This window comes from Spermophilus citellus, assembly GCF_964194105.1.
Source record: "Spermophilus citellus genome assembly, chromosome: 4".
NCBI classification, from domain to species: Eukaryota; Metazoa; Chordata; class Mammalia; order Rodentia; family Sciuridae; genus Spermophilus; species Spermophilus citellus.
The window spans coordinates 63,368,619-63,382,326 of record NC_138185.1 but is presented as its reverse complement, the minus strand read 5'-3'; the positions used below and the strand labels follow the sequence as shown (position 1 = coordinate 63,382,326).

At 41.6% G+C, this 13,708-nt stretch overlaps 1 protein-coding gene across 1 annotated transcript in view; it reads left to right on the top strand.

The window, feature by feature from the left end:
* SV2B (synaptic vesicle glycoprotein 2B) overlaps nucleotides 1-13,708 on the top strand; it is a 180,538-nt gene that overhangs the window by 106,845 nt on the left and 59,985 nt on the right. The window contains exon 3 of the mRNA XM_081292247.1: nucleotides 6,089-6,936. Coding sequence (XP_081148373.1) covers nucleotides 6,486-6,936 — 451 coding nt within the window. The 5' untranslated portion in view covers nucleotides 6,089-6,485. The remainder of the gene's footprint in view (nucleotides 1-6,088; nucleotides 6,937-13,708) is intronic.

The window sequence follows — 13,708 nt, the reverse complement described above, 5'->3', positions numbered from 1 at the left end:
AAAAATTAATTTAAAAAATAATAAATACTTCAGAAAATATTGACTCAGATTGCTAGAAAGGGCCTTAGAAATCATCCAGCACAGGAGCTGGGGCTGTAGCTCAGGGGCAGAGCACTTGCCTAGCATGTGTGTGGCACTGGGTTCGATCCATGGCACCACATAAAAGTGAACAAAATAAAGGCATGCCATCCATCTACAGCTTTAAATAAATAAATAAATAAAAATCATCCAGTACAGTCTTCACTTGAGCAGTAAGGGGTAGCGGCCTCAGAAATTGTGTGACTCATCCAGGGTCCCTCAGCAACTTGATGGCAATTCTGGGACTGCAGTTTGTGTCCTCTGTACAGGGTGCAGAGGTATTTCTTTTATCTCCTGCTCTCTTTGAGTACTCAATATTGGCATGATTTCTTAAAAGGGAAACTAGAGTAAGAGGTGATATAAGGGAAGAAATTTCTCACCCATTGCTAGGTTTGTGAATGGGATACCCTAAAATAAGACATTAACCAGAGAAGAGCATATGCATTTTGTATGACATGGGCACCTCGAGAAATGAATACCCAAAGAAATGGGGAGATCTATGTATTTCTATGGACAGTTATGCAGAAGCGGTTTTTGGCTTGCCGGCGTGTACGGAGTATTGGCGGCTTTTTCAAAAATAAAGTTTTGTTCCTGCTTGAGTGGCTCGTGATTCTGTGCCCAGCCAGACTGAGGCAGTCTGTATTAGTAATTTGTTCCTTTTTGTTGCCAGTTTATATTCCAATGTATAGATAGACCACGTCTAATTGGTGCGTTTGTATTGTTCTCAGTTTGTGGCTATTTTCAGTGATGTTGCTATTAACTTTCATGTGCAAGTCTTTATGTGGACATATGTTTCTGTTTTTCTAGGGTAGATGCTTAGGATGGAATTGCTGGGTTGTTTGTTAAGTGCATGTTTAACATTTTGAGAACCTGCCAAGCTGTCTTCTAAAGTGGCGGGACCATTTTATGCTCTGACCATCACTTTCAAGGGCTGCAGTTCATTACATCCTAGCCAACACTTGTTATTGTCTGCCCATTGATTATGGCTATTCTAATGTGTGTGCAGAAGTATGTCATTATAGTATTAAATCGGTTTTTGTTGAGGTCTTCTCACAGCATATAATATGGTGCTCATTGTGAATTGCCAAAAGAGAACAGCAAATAAAAGATGTAATGTTTCCCAAATCTATTTGCTCTTTTTTTTTCTCTTAAATGAGCATATTCAAGGCCAAATGTTGTACAGAATAGATTTGGGGAAGCATTACATTGCTTGGTTATATTTTAGCTGTGTTCTCTATGATATTTAATTATGGACAAGTGTTCACTGCATAGTAATTCTGAATCAAGCAGCATTGATGCAGAAGTAAATAGATTTGTAAGAGATAAAGGAAGACATTTAAGAGATTAGCACTAGGACATTTTTGAGAAGTGGTTTTCATTAGTTACTAAATGTTGGTTTGTTCTTCTCTGGAGTGATACTGGGCTCAAGCTGAGATCACTTTCCTTACAATCCTCTATGACATAGGTACTGTCTTATAACCATCTTACAGGTGAGGAAACTGAGGCAGCAAGTGGTTAAGTGCTTGTACACAGGTAGTATGAGATCAGGATTTGAACCTGGGGCCCTCTGACACCAGGATCTTTGTCACCTATTCCCCCACCATAGTAAAAGGGCAGATCAGTCTGCAAAAAGACTTTTATTTGTCTTGATTTTACACAGAAATTATAGGGTGCTGGAAAGATTTTTCTGTCCAGAATTCAGCTGCTTGGAGTTACCATAGTTCCAGTCCTTGGCCTTCTCCTTTACACATTTCCCGATACTGGGAAATGTCCCACTTGCTTCCCATTTGTCTTTCCTCCCATCCCCATGGGCAACACCTTTTTCCAGGCCTTACTCACTTCTGAACTGTTACCAAAACCACACAGACACACACTGACGTGTATGTGCACATGCATGCACGTGCGTACACACACACACACACACACACACACACACACACAAGCTTCTCTCTGGTTTCACTGTCTCCAGGTTTTCTGTTCAAGACCAAGACACACTCCCAGCAGAAAGATCTTTCTAGACTCCTGCTTTGCACACAATGCTATGCTCACTTTAATAATCCCTTGCTCAAATAAAGTCCCCCTCCTGAGCAGGGCACTCAGTCAACCTCTACATACTTCTTCATCAATCTCCCATATGTCCCCTTCTTGGATCATTTGCTGTAGGCCAACTGGCCACTTCATCACTGCCCAAACAAGCAAAGCCTTTGGTACCTCCGTGCCTTTGCCTATCTTCACTCTGCAGCCTGTGATATGCTCTTCTCTGTTGTTGGGTTCTCTGAGCCCTTTGCTGCCCTTGGGTGCCCCTTTACCTTCACGATGCCATCTCAAAAGATCCAGCACGTAGTGGTCCCTTGCTCCTCTGAAACCCCTTGGAGAACTTACTATCTATCTGTGACCCTGGGTCACCTCTCTAACTTCTTCAGCCTCCATCACGTCTTCTGCAAAGTGGGATAAGAATAGTCCTGCCTCAAAGGGTGAGAAGAACAAAGCACATGGTAAACTGAGCACAGCACCTGCCACAAAGATACAAGGCAAGCACTCAATAAAGGAAACATGATAATATTATTAATAGTTAAGGTTATAAGTTTTAGTACTGCATTATGCTTTGTGTTGTTTTAATCTGACCTCCTGAGAATGGGGATCTCATTCCATATTTACTATAATGATTTAAGTTAGCATTCTGGGAAATGTTTGTTGAGGATGAGCAAGCAAACCCTAATGGGGGAGTCAGAAATCCAGCTTAGCTCTTCTGTCAGCTCAGTCTGACCTTGACTTATCTTGGTTAGTCAAGTCCCTGATAGTCCTTCCTAAATCATCCTTCACTTCCTGTTGGAACACGTTTTCAGATCCAAGCCCTGATATTGACGGTATTGATTTGGGCCTATTCTTAATACTCCTAGGCCTCAGTTTCTCCATTTGCAAAATGGATAAAATAATCTTGTTTCGCTATTCACTCTGAGAATCAATAAATGTGCTTGTAACACACTTTAGTGGTCAGTTAACAATTGCTCTCGTGATTGTTTTATCATGGCTAGTTAGCTGATAAACTCTAGGTTTGTTGAATGTATTAGCTTCTTGAGGCTGCTGAAATAAATAGTACAAATTTGGGTGACTAAATAAAAATCTGTTGTTGACCAGTTCTGGAGGCTTACAGTTCAAAATGAAGTTGTCAGCTGGTCAGCTCCTTCTGAAGTCTGTGCTGGACAATCTTTTCCAGGCCTGGCTCTCAGCTGCTGGTAGCTTCAGGCATTTTTTGTCTTATAGATGGTACTCTCCCTGGGTTTCCATATCACCTCCTCCTTGTGCACATCTGTCTCTACATCCAAGTTTCCCCTTTGGATTAGGACCAATCCTCATATTGGATTAGGACCACCCTAATGATCTCATCTTAACTTGACCACCCCCTATAAAGACCCTGTTCCTAATGAGATCACATTCTGAGATCCTGGGGGCTAAGGCTTCAACATACCTTTTTGGAGGAATACAATTTAATCAACAATATTGCAAATAATTAATTGCTGCATTCTCTAGAAATTGTACTGCTGCCAACAAACAATCAAATAAACAACTTGGCATTTCTCAATTAAATAGATTAAAAAAATAATAAGAATGTTTGACTGTGAAGCCCCTTTATTCTACTGCATTTAAAACTGCATCAGGCAAGTGGGATTAGTGTTGACAAGGATATGCTTCTTTCCATAGGCGAGTCCCAGAATCTTTGCCCAAAGTGGTATTTCCCACATGTGCTTTTGAAATCACAAATCCATCACTTCTGGCTCATGACACTTTTGCAGGGCCTCCAGAATGGAAATAACACACCAGATCTCAGGCAGTTGGCATTCCTTTCCCGTTTTTGTAGCACTCTGCAAATTCTCATGCTGTTTACATGTGATTTATATTTCTCCTGTGGTCCCTAAATGCATGTAATAAAAACAGATTTAGAATATTAATCTGACAAGTTCAGGCCAGCATGGTCTAATATAAATTTATTTACTGGGAATGATAAAAAGCCTGGAAGGGTGGTTAGTAAATATTTCTTGCGGGCTCCCATAGCACTTTGGAAGTGCAGTCCCCTGGATTCCCTGTGGTGCTCATGGAAAATACAGATTTCCAGGCCTCCTGCACTTTGTGTCCTTGTGTCTGCACTCCTGTCTTTGGGGAGGAGTCCTCGGATTTGCATAACTAATGAGCCTCTCACTGGTACCCTGTGGTTCTGGCCCACATCTGAGAAAGGCTGCTGTCTGGCGTTCTCCTAGAAGGAAATGCATTGTATTGTTGGGGTCAGATGATTTCCAGAGCTGGAGTCTGTCCACTGCTGAGGACTAGGAGAGCCAGGTGGCAGATGTGAGGCAGAAGACCCAGGGATGGGCTGTGGGCAGCAGGAGGACAAGCCTGTCCAACCCATTGTGAGGTGACATCTGCTGAGCCTGGGGAAAGTACAGTAAATCTCAGGTGTGATAACGAGGACTGTAAGAGTTGATGGCAGATGTACTTTTTAGCAGGTAGGTTGGGCTGGGGAGTGAGTTTCTGGCAGCGCTGGTATGCAGAGACCTGAGCATTTGTCCCTCTGGAGGTCTGGCATTTTGGCACAGTTGGAGTGCAGTGAGGGAGGGAGTGAGGGAAGGAGGGGGGCAGCCTCTGCCCCTGAGAAGTGCTCAGTGAGGTGGAGCAGAGCCACTTGGGGAGTTGTGTGCAAACCAGAGCTCTGAGCCTTTTACAAGGTCTGGGAATTTGTATTTTTAAAGTTCCCAGGTGATGTAAAGTGACAGTCTCTCAGAGCACTATTAGGAAGCACAAGGGCCTGGAAGGAACTGGCTTTGGGACCAGTGGACCTTGTGTTGATCCTAGCTCTGTGGCCTTGTCACATTACTAACCCACGTTACTAACCCTCTGTAAGTGGAAGATCTTCCTTCCTTCCTTCCTTCCTTCCTTCCTTCCTTCCTTCCTTCCTTCCTTCCTTCCTTCCATGTTCTGAGAATTTCAGATAAAGGATGTGACACATTTAGCACATTTCCTGCTACAGGGTAGGTATCATTAAATGGTGACTCCAAACCTTGTGAGACTTGAGATTCTAGGAAGGTAATTTAGGGCAGGATGTCAGTGTGTTGGGTATAGAACTCATCAGTGGGAACTAGGGATTGAAACTGTGATATAGACCAGGCCTCTGGCTTCCAGAATTGGAACTAGCAAACAACAACAATAATAATATCAGGGCTTAATTCAGATTAGACACTTTGTGTATAATCTTATGAGTTAAGTTCCATTGTTATTCTCATTTTACAGATGAGAAAATTGAGGCTTGGGAAGATGAATGAATGGTCACCCAACCAGTTTCAGACCCAAGCAGTGAGGCTCTGGGTCTTCACCACTCCTTCCTGTTCTTTCCCATTGAAGCCAATACTAGGTCAGAGTGGTCTTTGAACTACAGTGTTGAGCCTCAGGAAAACTGTCCTGGATTTATCTATTTATATTTCTTTCTTGTCTTCCTTCCCTCTCCTCCCTTTTCCTTTTCTTTCCTTCCTTCCTTCCTTTCTTCCTCTTTCCCTCCCTCCTCTCTTTCTCCCTCCTTCCCTCCTTCTTCCTTCCCTTCCTTCCTCATACAGCCACTTCACAAAGTTAGAAAAGCTGGCATTTTCATAACAGACATTGAACTGCAATAAACTTCTTCTGTTAATAAAGCCCTGTTACATTCAAAGAGGAAATCTGGGGCACAAAATTATCTTGTACCAAAAATCCCTTGACCACTTCATGATTCATTCGTGCATAAGATTTGACCCCTTTCATGGGTGAATCAGAGCTTCAAAGGGCCTCTGACCTGGTTTCTTCTCCCTCCTCCTTCAGTCTCACTGAGTCACTCATCATTCAGTTGATACAAATTCAAATGTTTAATCAAGATTTCCTCTACCTTACCCATGAAGCATTGGTATGACTAAATATATTGGTTTAATCCTGAGAGCATTTTGTCAGAACTTCAGCCTTCTATAACATTCTTCTCTTTCTCTATTCTCAGGGCATAACCTTCAGTGGCAGAACAAATCAGTCTAGCAAGCAAGCTGCCAAATCTACTTGCTCCTTGTCAAGAAGAGCAGCTGGGTCCATTTTTAATCAGCACTTCCCAGCCTGTGTCTTCGGGTCACTGAAGGAGACCAGGCCAGAGCTTGCAACTTTCTGAAGACCTCCAAACAGACACTGAACGCAAAATAACACTTAGGTAATCTTTGCACAAATCTGGTTGTCTTGAGAAGCAAAGAGGAAGAAAACAGGTGTGACTTTCACTCAAGAAGACACATGAACATATTCTACATTTAAATCCTACACACGGATGATGGTTTTTGGAACAGCCCAAACCTCTACCACAGACCAAGAAATATAGCTGAGAGATAACTAGTCAGCCCCAGAGTGAAGAGATGGATGACTACAAGTATCAGGACAATTATGAGGGATATGCCCCCAGTGATGGCTATTACCGGGGCAATGAATCCAACCCGGATGAAGATGCGCAGAGTGATGTTACAGAGGGCCATGATGAGGAGGATGAGATCTATGAGGGCGAGTACCAGGGCATCCCCCATCCAGATGATATCAAGGCCAAGCAGAACAAGATGGCACCCTCCAGGGAAGATGGCCTTCGGGGCCAGGCAGATCTTATGGCTGAGAGAATGGAAGATGAGGAGCAGCTGGCCCACCAGTATGAGACCATCATTGATGAGTGTGGTCATGGGCGCTTCCAGTGGACCCTCTTTTTTGTCTTGGGTTTGGCCCTGATGGCTGATGGAGTGGAGGTGTTTGTGGTGAGTTTTGCCCTGCCCAGTGCAGAGAAGGACATGTGTCTATCCAGTTCCAAGAAAGGAATGCTTGGTAAGTAGAAATTTCTAAAGATCATTCTTCTTGTGCATTCAAAAATGTGAAGCAGCAAAAAGTAAAATACATGTAATGCCTGTCACAGGTAGACACCTTAAAATATACCAGAGTGTCCCTGCAAAGTTGTCATTTTATACTCATTTTGCAATTAAAATATTTTTATCTCAGAGAAATCAATTCATTGGCTCAACTTTACACAACAAGTAAGTACCAGGGCTTGGTTTCCTATCCAGGTCTGCTAGACTTCTGAGCTCTTAATTTGTTTTTCAAGTCTTGTTGCCTCCCTGAGAGTCAGATTTATCTCTTCATATTAACCATATTCCATGTCCAAATTACAATACATTTTGGAAGTGGAAGGCCAGAAATCTCTTCCATTCAGTTCTTCTTTCTGTGTCTTTCCAGAATCCAGAAGCATCTGCTCCTGGTTTCTCTTGTATCTGAGTATTAGTGGTTGAATGCCTGTGTGCCTTGGGGATGAGTGATGGGCCTGAGCACACCAGCAGAGCCCCTGAAGGCTGTTGGGCATCGTGCTGTGAAGCACAGATGGATTCCAAAGATGGAGGACCAGCTTTGCAAGTTAATTATGAGGCTAGCACCAGCAGTGCCAAACTTCAGAGAAAATTTTGTGAGGTTAAAGACAGGGTGGGCACAAATGGTGTGGTATAGAAGAGATTTATCAATAATGACAAGGGTTTGTCTTGTCACCAAATGTCCTGAAAAAACATATCTACGTTCTACATTTAGAGTCCATGAGATTTAGAGTTCAGAAAATATGCTGATATTGAGAAGTTTCTATGGCTTGGGTTTTCTTTCAGAACCAAGAATATTTATGACCCTCAAGAGTTCAAACCTATCTAACAATGTAACTCATTCACTCAACTAATAGATATTAGTTTTTCATCTACATTGTGCTAGTTTCTGTGCTTGGGCCCTGGGAAGAAAATAGCCATTGTCTCTCAAAGGAACTTACTTATAACAGGACAAGCAGGCACTCACAAACAAAGAATTATTTAATTACTGTAAGGATAAGTGCTATAAAATACCTTGTGTGATTCTGAACCTTACTACTTGCTTTAGAGAAAGAGTTGGCAAACATTGCTTCAAAGACCTGAATAGTAAATATTTTAGATTTTGCACGCCCAGATGGCCTCTGTCACAACTACTCAGCTCTTCCACTATAGTACAAAAGCATCAATAGGCAAAATGTAAAGAAGTCGATGTGACTGTGTTCCAATAAAACTTTATTTACAAATACAGGCAGTGGGCCAGATTTAGTCTGTGGGTTGTAGTATGCTAGTCGCTAATTTAGAGCCACTATAAATAAGATTGGGCATAAAATAAGTAAAAGTTCTCATAAAGAATTATCCTGGAGGCTTTAAAATTATTTTTTACGTTCATGTTTAACAAAAAGGCAATTTAAAATAATTAGAACTGTGTCAGACGTGACCTTCAGGGAACCAAAAGAGATTGAATACATGTACACAGAAGCAATGACTTGAGAAGCAAGGGTATCAACCAGGGATTTTAAACACTAGCAAAATTTGAAAAGTTTGAAAAATGATATGATAGATAAATAGATTCTGATAGCTGCCTTTAATGTTGCAGGTTATTAAGGATGAATGCCTACAACAGTTTTATTTATTTATTTATTTTTAGTTGTAAGACACAATATCTTTATTTATTTTTGTGGTACTGAGGCTTAAACCCAGTCCCCATATATGTAAAGCAAGTCACAACCCCAGCCCTACAAGTTTTTTTTAAGAGCAAACAAAAATCCAAACCAAAACCAAACCATTGTCAACCGATGTAAGCATTTCCAAGACATTAATTTCTTTTACATTATTGCTACCTGAAACCTAGGTCCCTATAACTCCAAGTTGGCAATGATCCAATAATGATTTCATGCCCTGTCAGATTCTCCGGCACCATGGTGCCTGGAAACCTCAGTAACAGGGCTATAGTATGTTTGCAGCTCCTGCTGGCAAATGCTAGTGGTGGAAGAAATGCAGTCCTGAACTGGAGAGCCCATGTACGGGCAATTATGCCCATAGTGTTTGCTAAGAAGATGCTATGACTTAGCCCAAGGAGGGTAGACAGTCCTCCTGAGTAGGGATGGACTTTCTGTGCACTTGTTGAATTCTTTGTAGTCAAAAGATGTGTAAGTGGATCCAGGGAGGTAGATAATTTGAGGGCCTCTGAGACCAGAATTTCCACATGCCATCACACATAACACTTAGAATCACCTTGAGGATTAGACGTGAGGAAATAGATGCAAAGAGTCTTATTTAAGACTGCACAGACAGTAAATGCCAAGCAGGAGTTTGACCCCAGCTTTGGATGACTGCAGTCTGTGCTCATTCTGATACACCATACTGCCTGCTCTCACACATGCTCTGTGGGAAAAAGACCATGCCATGCCCAGGCTCCTCTCCATGTCATCAAGCACGCACAGATTGCTGGGGTACCGCAAATTGCTTGCAAGAAAGGGAGTGTGGTGCAGTGCATAATGATTTGGGTACTGGACTCTAACCTCCAGGGTTTGGTAACTGGCTATGCCATTGATCAGCCAGTGACCCTGGGCACATCATAACTTCTCTGGTTCTCAGTTTTCCCATCTATGGAATAAGGAAGGGTCATAATACATTTGGAATGAAGACTAAGTGAGATAACACAGGTAAAGCAATCAGAACTTAATGCCTTCTAAACAGTTGTCAGTTTCCTTTGTGTTATAATGCTCTCCCTTCTAGCATTTGCAGTGAATTATAGCTGCAGGCAAATAATGGGTCAATGTGGATGCTGGACCAGTTGCTTGGGTTTGAATTCTTGCTCTGTCAATTCTTAGTAGAGTGACTTTAGAAAAATTATGTAGTTTCTCTATGCCCTGGTTTCCTCATCTGTAAAATGGGGATGATGAGGATGTCTGTTTCACAGGGTTATTATGAGAATCGATGGAGTTTAATATAGTAAACTTGGCTAAAATACTGCCTGCATATAACAGGTACTCAAGATACCTTAGTTATTGTTATTGTTGATTGAAGTTATTATTACTAACCTGATTGCTTAAAATGATGAGCCACCCAAGTTCAGGACCAGATTTTCTCAGATGATGTTGTGCATTTTTTCTCAGCCAAATCATGTAGTATAGATTTTGAGGTCAAGCTATTTGACCTTAGCTGATGAAAATACCTTTCCTGCTCGGGTGCTAATCCAGTGCTTTTTCTCTTTCCCTTTCCTTTCTCTTTGCTGGGGGTGGGGGACCCTCTGAAATAATGCCTCTAGGCTTGATTCCTAGTCAATGACTCAGGAATGCTGTAAGAGAACTTCCTGCTCCCAGATTCAGGTCTCAAATCACAGGATATTTTGTTTTCTTCCTGGAAAGGAATGAATCAGTTCAGAAAATAAAAGAAATGCCCCTGGGCCAGGTAAAAAAGATATCTGGGCCACTTCTATGAGCTTTTTGGAGAGATGAAAGTTTGTTTCTCTCCAGCATTGTGTTTTATTGAGTTCCTCACCTAGAACTGTCTCACCTGGGGAGGATAAAGGTCCATGAACATATTGGTAGCATCAGAGACTCAGCCCTGCTTAGCATGGCTCAAGACAATTGTGCAATGTAATATCCACTCCTATCATTTTGATTAAGATAGGAAAGAAACAAAAACAATATAAGAGATAGAGCCTGGGGAGTGCCTAGAGTTACATGACTTGTTTTTGCATCATCTCTACTGTTGTGTGTGACCTTTGGATTATCTGAAGCTCCATGATTTCAGGTGGCTGATGAATGAATCCATGTCTTTTGATTTCCCCTCAGGTGAATGTTATGCATTTTCTGGATATTTGCTAAAAAAACTCCCCAAACGAACAAACAAACAAAAACCCCAAGTCCAATCACCTAAAGAAATGTCATGAAGGTAGGAAGTCAGTGATGCCTGGCTGACAAACCATCTGGTTCTTTCGAGTGACCCTGAATTATTGACAAACCGTTTTTTCAGCTAGGACAACATTTAGTATAAGTGACATTTAAGACAAACCAACAGCATCTTTCTCTGATTACCTTTGATAAATTGACACCAAAGTTTTTTCAGAATTGCAAAAGTACTTCTTAACTATGGGATATTTTCCACATTTATGCTGATCAAAAGAGAGCCCCACTGTTAGGCATGTGTTCTGTGTTTGCTTGAAAAATTTTGATTTCTTGGAAGGGTTTAGTCCCTTGAGGTGTATTTTGTTGGCTGTTAGTTTTTCTTACCATCTGTAGTGGCTTTCCAAGACTCAGGGAGTCTTATGGTTCAGACAGTAATTTAGAGCCTAATAGGGGACCCCCTGGGGCTTGGGGTCTGTGCCAGCTATAAGGAGGACAGAGAGCAAATGTCAGATAGGGTGAATCCATTAGCATAAATTATGAGTTGAATTTTCATAACATCTCAGAGATGGATATATTATTCTGCTGTCATGAAAATGATCTTTTAATTGTTTTATATGCAAATGCTAGCTGAGCCTCTGGGGAGAGCATTTGATTGATGAGCTACTTTGTCCTTAGTCCTGAATTCAGTGAGTCAGTTCCTGAAAGAAGGGGCCATTCTATGTCACAAACCCTGACATGACATATGCACCTAATAAACAGCTACTCATGATAAGGAGACCTACAACTGGGAATTTTCATATATTCCTTTATGTGTTTATATCTGTAATTTTTATTTATAGATCATAGGATGCTTTATTACTGATTGCCACCTGAAGGAGTGTGGACTTGGTGCCACAGGCAATAGGGAGACACTGAATGTCTTCGTGGAAGGGAGTGACATGGCAGGAACTGTGATGTCCACTCTCCCCCCGGTGATGTTGGTCCTGGGAGTGATTCCAGAGGATCAGAATCTTAAGGTTCAGGTTTCTGAATTGGTTCTGGGGTTTCTGGAATTTTTTCTTTAATCTGATTAGATTTTTTTCTCTTTTTTTTTTCCACGGTTGGGGATCCAACCCAGGGTCTTGTACATGCTAGGCAAGCATTCTACCACTGAGGTCGAATGAAAAGGCCTATTTATCTATTTTTTAAAAATTTATTTTGAGATCAAGTCTCAGTAAGTTGCCCCAGCAGGCCTCAAACTTGCAATCCTCCTGCCTTAGCTTCCTGAATAGTTGAGATTACAGGCAGGGTAATTTGAATAGATTTGAAATACTGTTGATTCTATTTCTAGTGGTAATGAGAATACTGATAATCTCTGGTGTGATGTGCAGTAGAGATTATGTAAAATATTATCATTGAATACTCCTAATCAAACACTTATAAGAGGCAGTGATCTGGTTGGCCATGTATATGATTCATTGCTGTGACCAAAAGACCTGACAGAAACACCATAGAGAAAAGTAAATTCATTTGGTTCTCACAGTTTCAGAGGTCTTAGTCCATAAACAGCGACTCCTTGGCTGTAGGCCTGAGTGAGGCAGAACATTACAGTGGAAGGGCTTGGTGGAGGAAAGCAGATCAGAACATGGCCCCAGGAAGCAGAGAGAAAGCTTCCCTTACTAGGGGCAAAATATAAACCCCAAAGGAACAATTCAGTATTGAAAAAATTAAATTATGAGAGCTGTAACCTCACTGGTAGATTAATCTGGTTGATGGATTAATAATTTGAATGTAGACAGGTTGGCATGTCTGAAGGAAGTAGGTCACTGAGGCTGTGGCCTTAGACTATATCAGTCCCTGGTCCCTTCCTCCTTCCCCGTCTCTCTCTCTCTGCCTCTTGTCAGCTTTTCTCCACCGTGTACTTCTGCCGTGGTGTTTTGCCTTACCGTGGGCCCAGAGCAATAGAATTGGCAGCCTAAGGACTGAGACCTCTGAAACCATGAGCCCCAAATAACTTTTCCTTCTCTCAGTTGTTCTTGTCAGATATCTTGGTCATAATGACAAAAAGCTAACACCTACTCAATTCTTACTTGATCTGTGTAAGCAAAAACATTCTAGGCTAAGTGAACAAAAGTCTAAAATCATTCCCCAGATTGGAGCCAGTTTATAGACCCAGAACTCCTTGAATGAAGGGGATGCTGGGTTTGCTTGATAAAGAACCCCAGTACACTACCACAGATCAATACTGCTAATCTTTCTCCCATGCTCTCCAAAGGGACCTACAAACTTTTACCAGGGTAACTATGCATTGGGGAAAGGAAATAAAGGGAACTTTTGGGAACTACTGGATATTGGTTCTGAACTGATTCTCATTTCAGGACACCCCAAATTTCACTGTGTTCTGTGAGGTTGAATACGGGCTTATGGAGGTCAGATGATTGATGGAAGTTTGGTTTGGTCATTTCATCCTAGGCCAGTGGGTCTGGGGACCTACAGTATTTCATCAGTTCTGTAATGTGTAAGCTAAATAGATAGACTTAGTACTGGCAGAATCCCTATGTCAATGAAGAATGGATCACTGGGAACAGAGACTAAAGATGGGAGACCTGATAGAAGGTTATCTGAGAAACAAACTGAATGTTTTGAAAACTGAGGTTTTAATATAGGGCTTAAAACTTAGTTTGAATTTAAGTACCATTATTTTCTTGTACAATTTATGCAAATTTCTCTTAGAGAAATTTATGTTTTTAAGCCATGCATGGTGACACACACCTGTAATCCCAGCCACTCAGAAGGCTGAGGCAGCAAGATTGTAAGTTCAGGCCAGACTCTGTAATCTGGGGACATTCTGTCTCAAAATTAAAAAAATAAAGTGCTGGGCGTGTAGCTTAGGAGTAGAGGACCCCTGGGTTCAGTTTGCAGTATAAG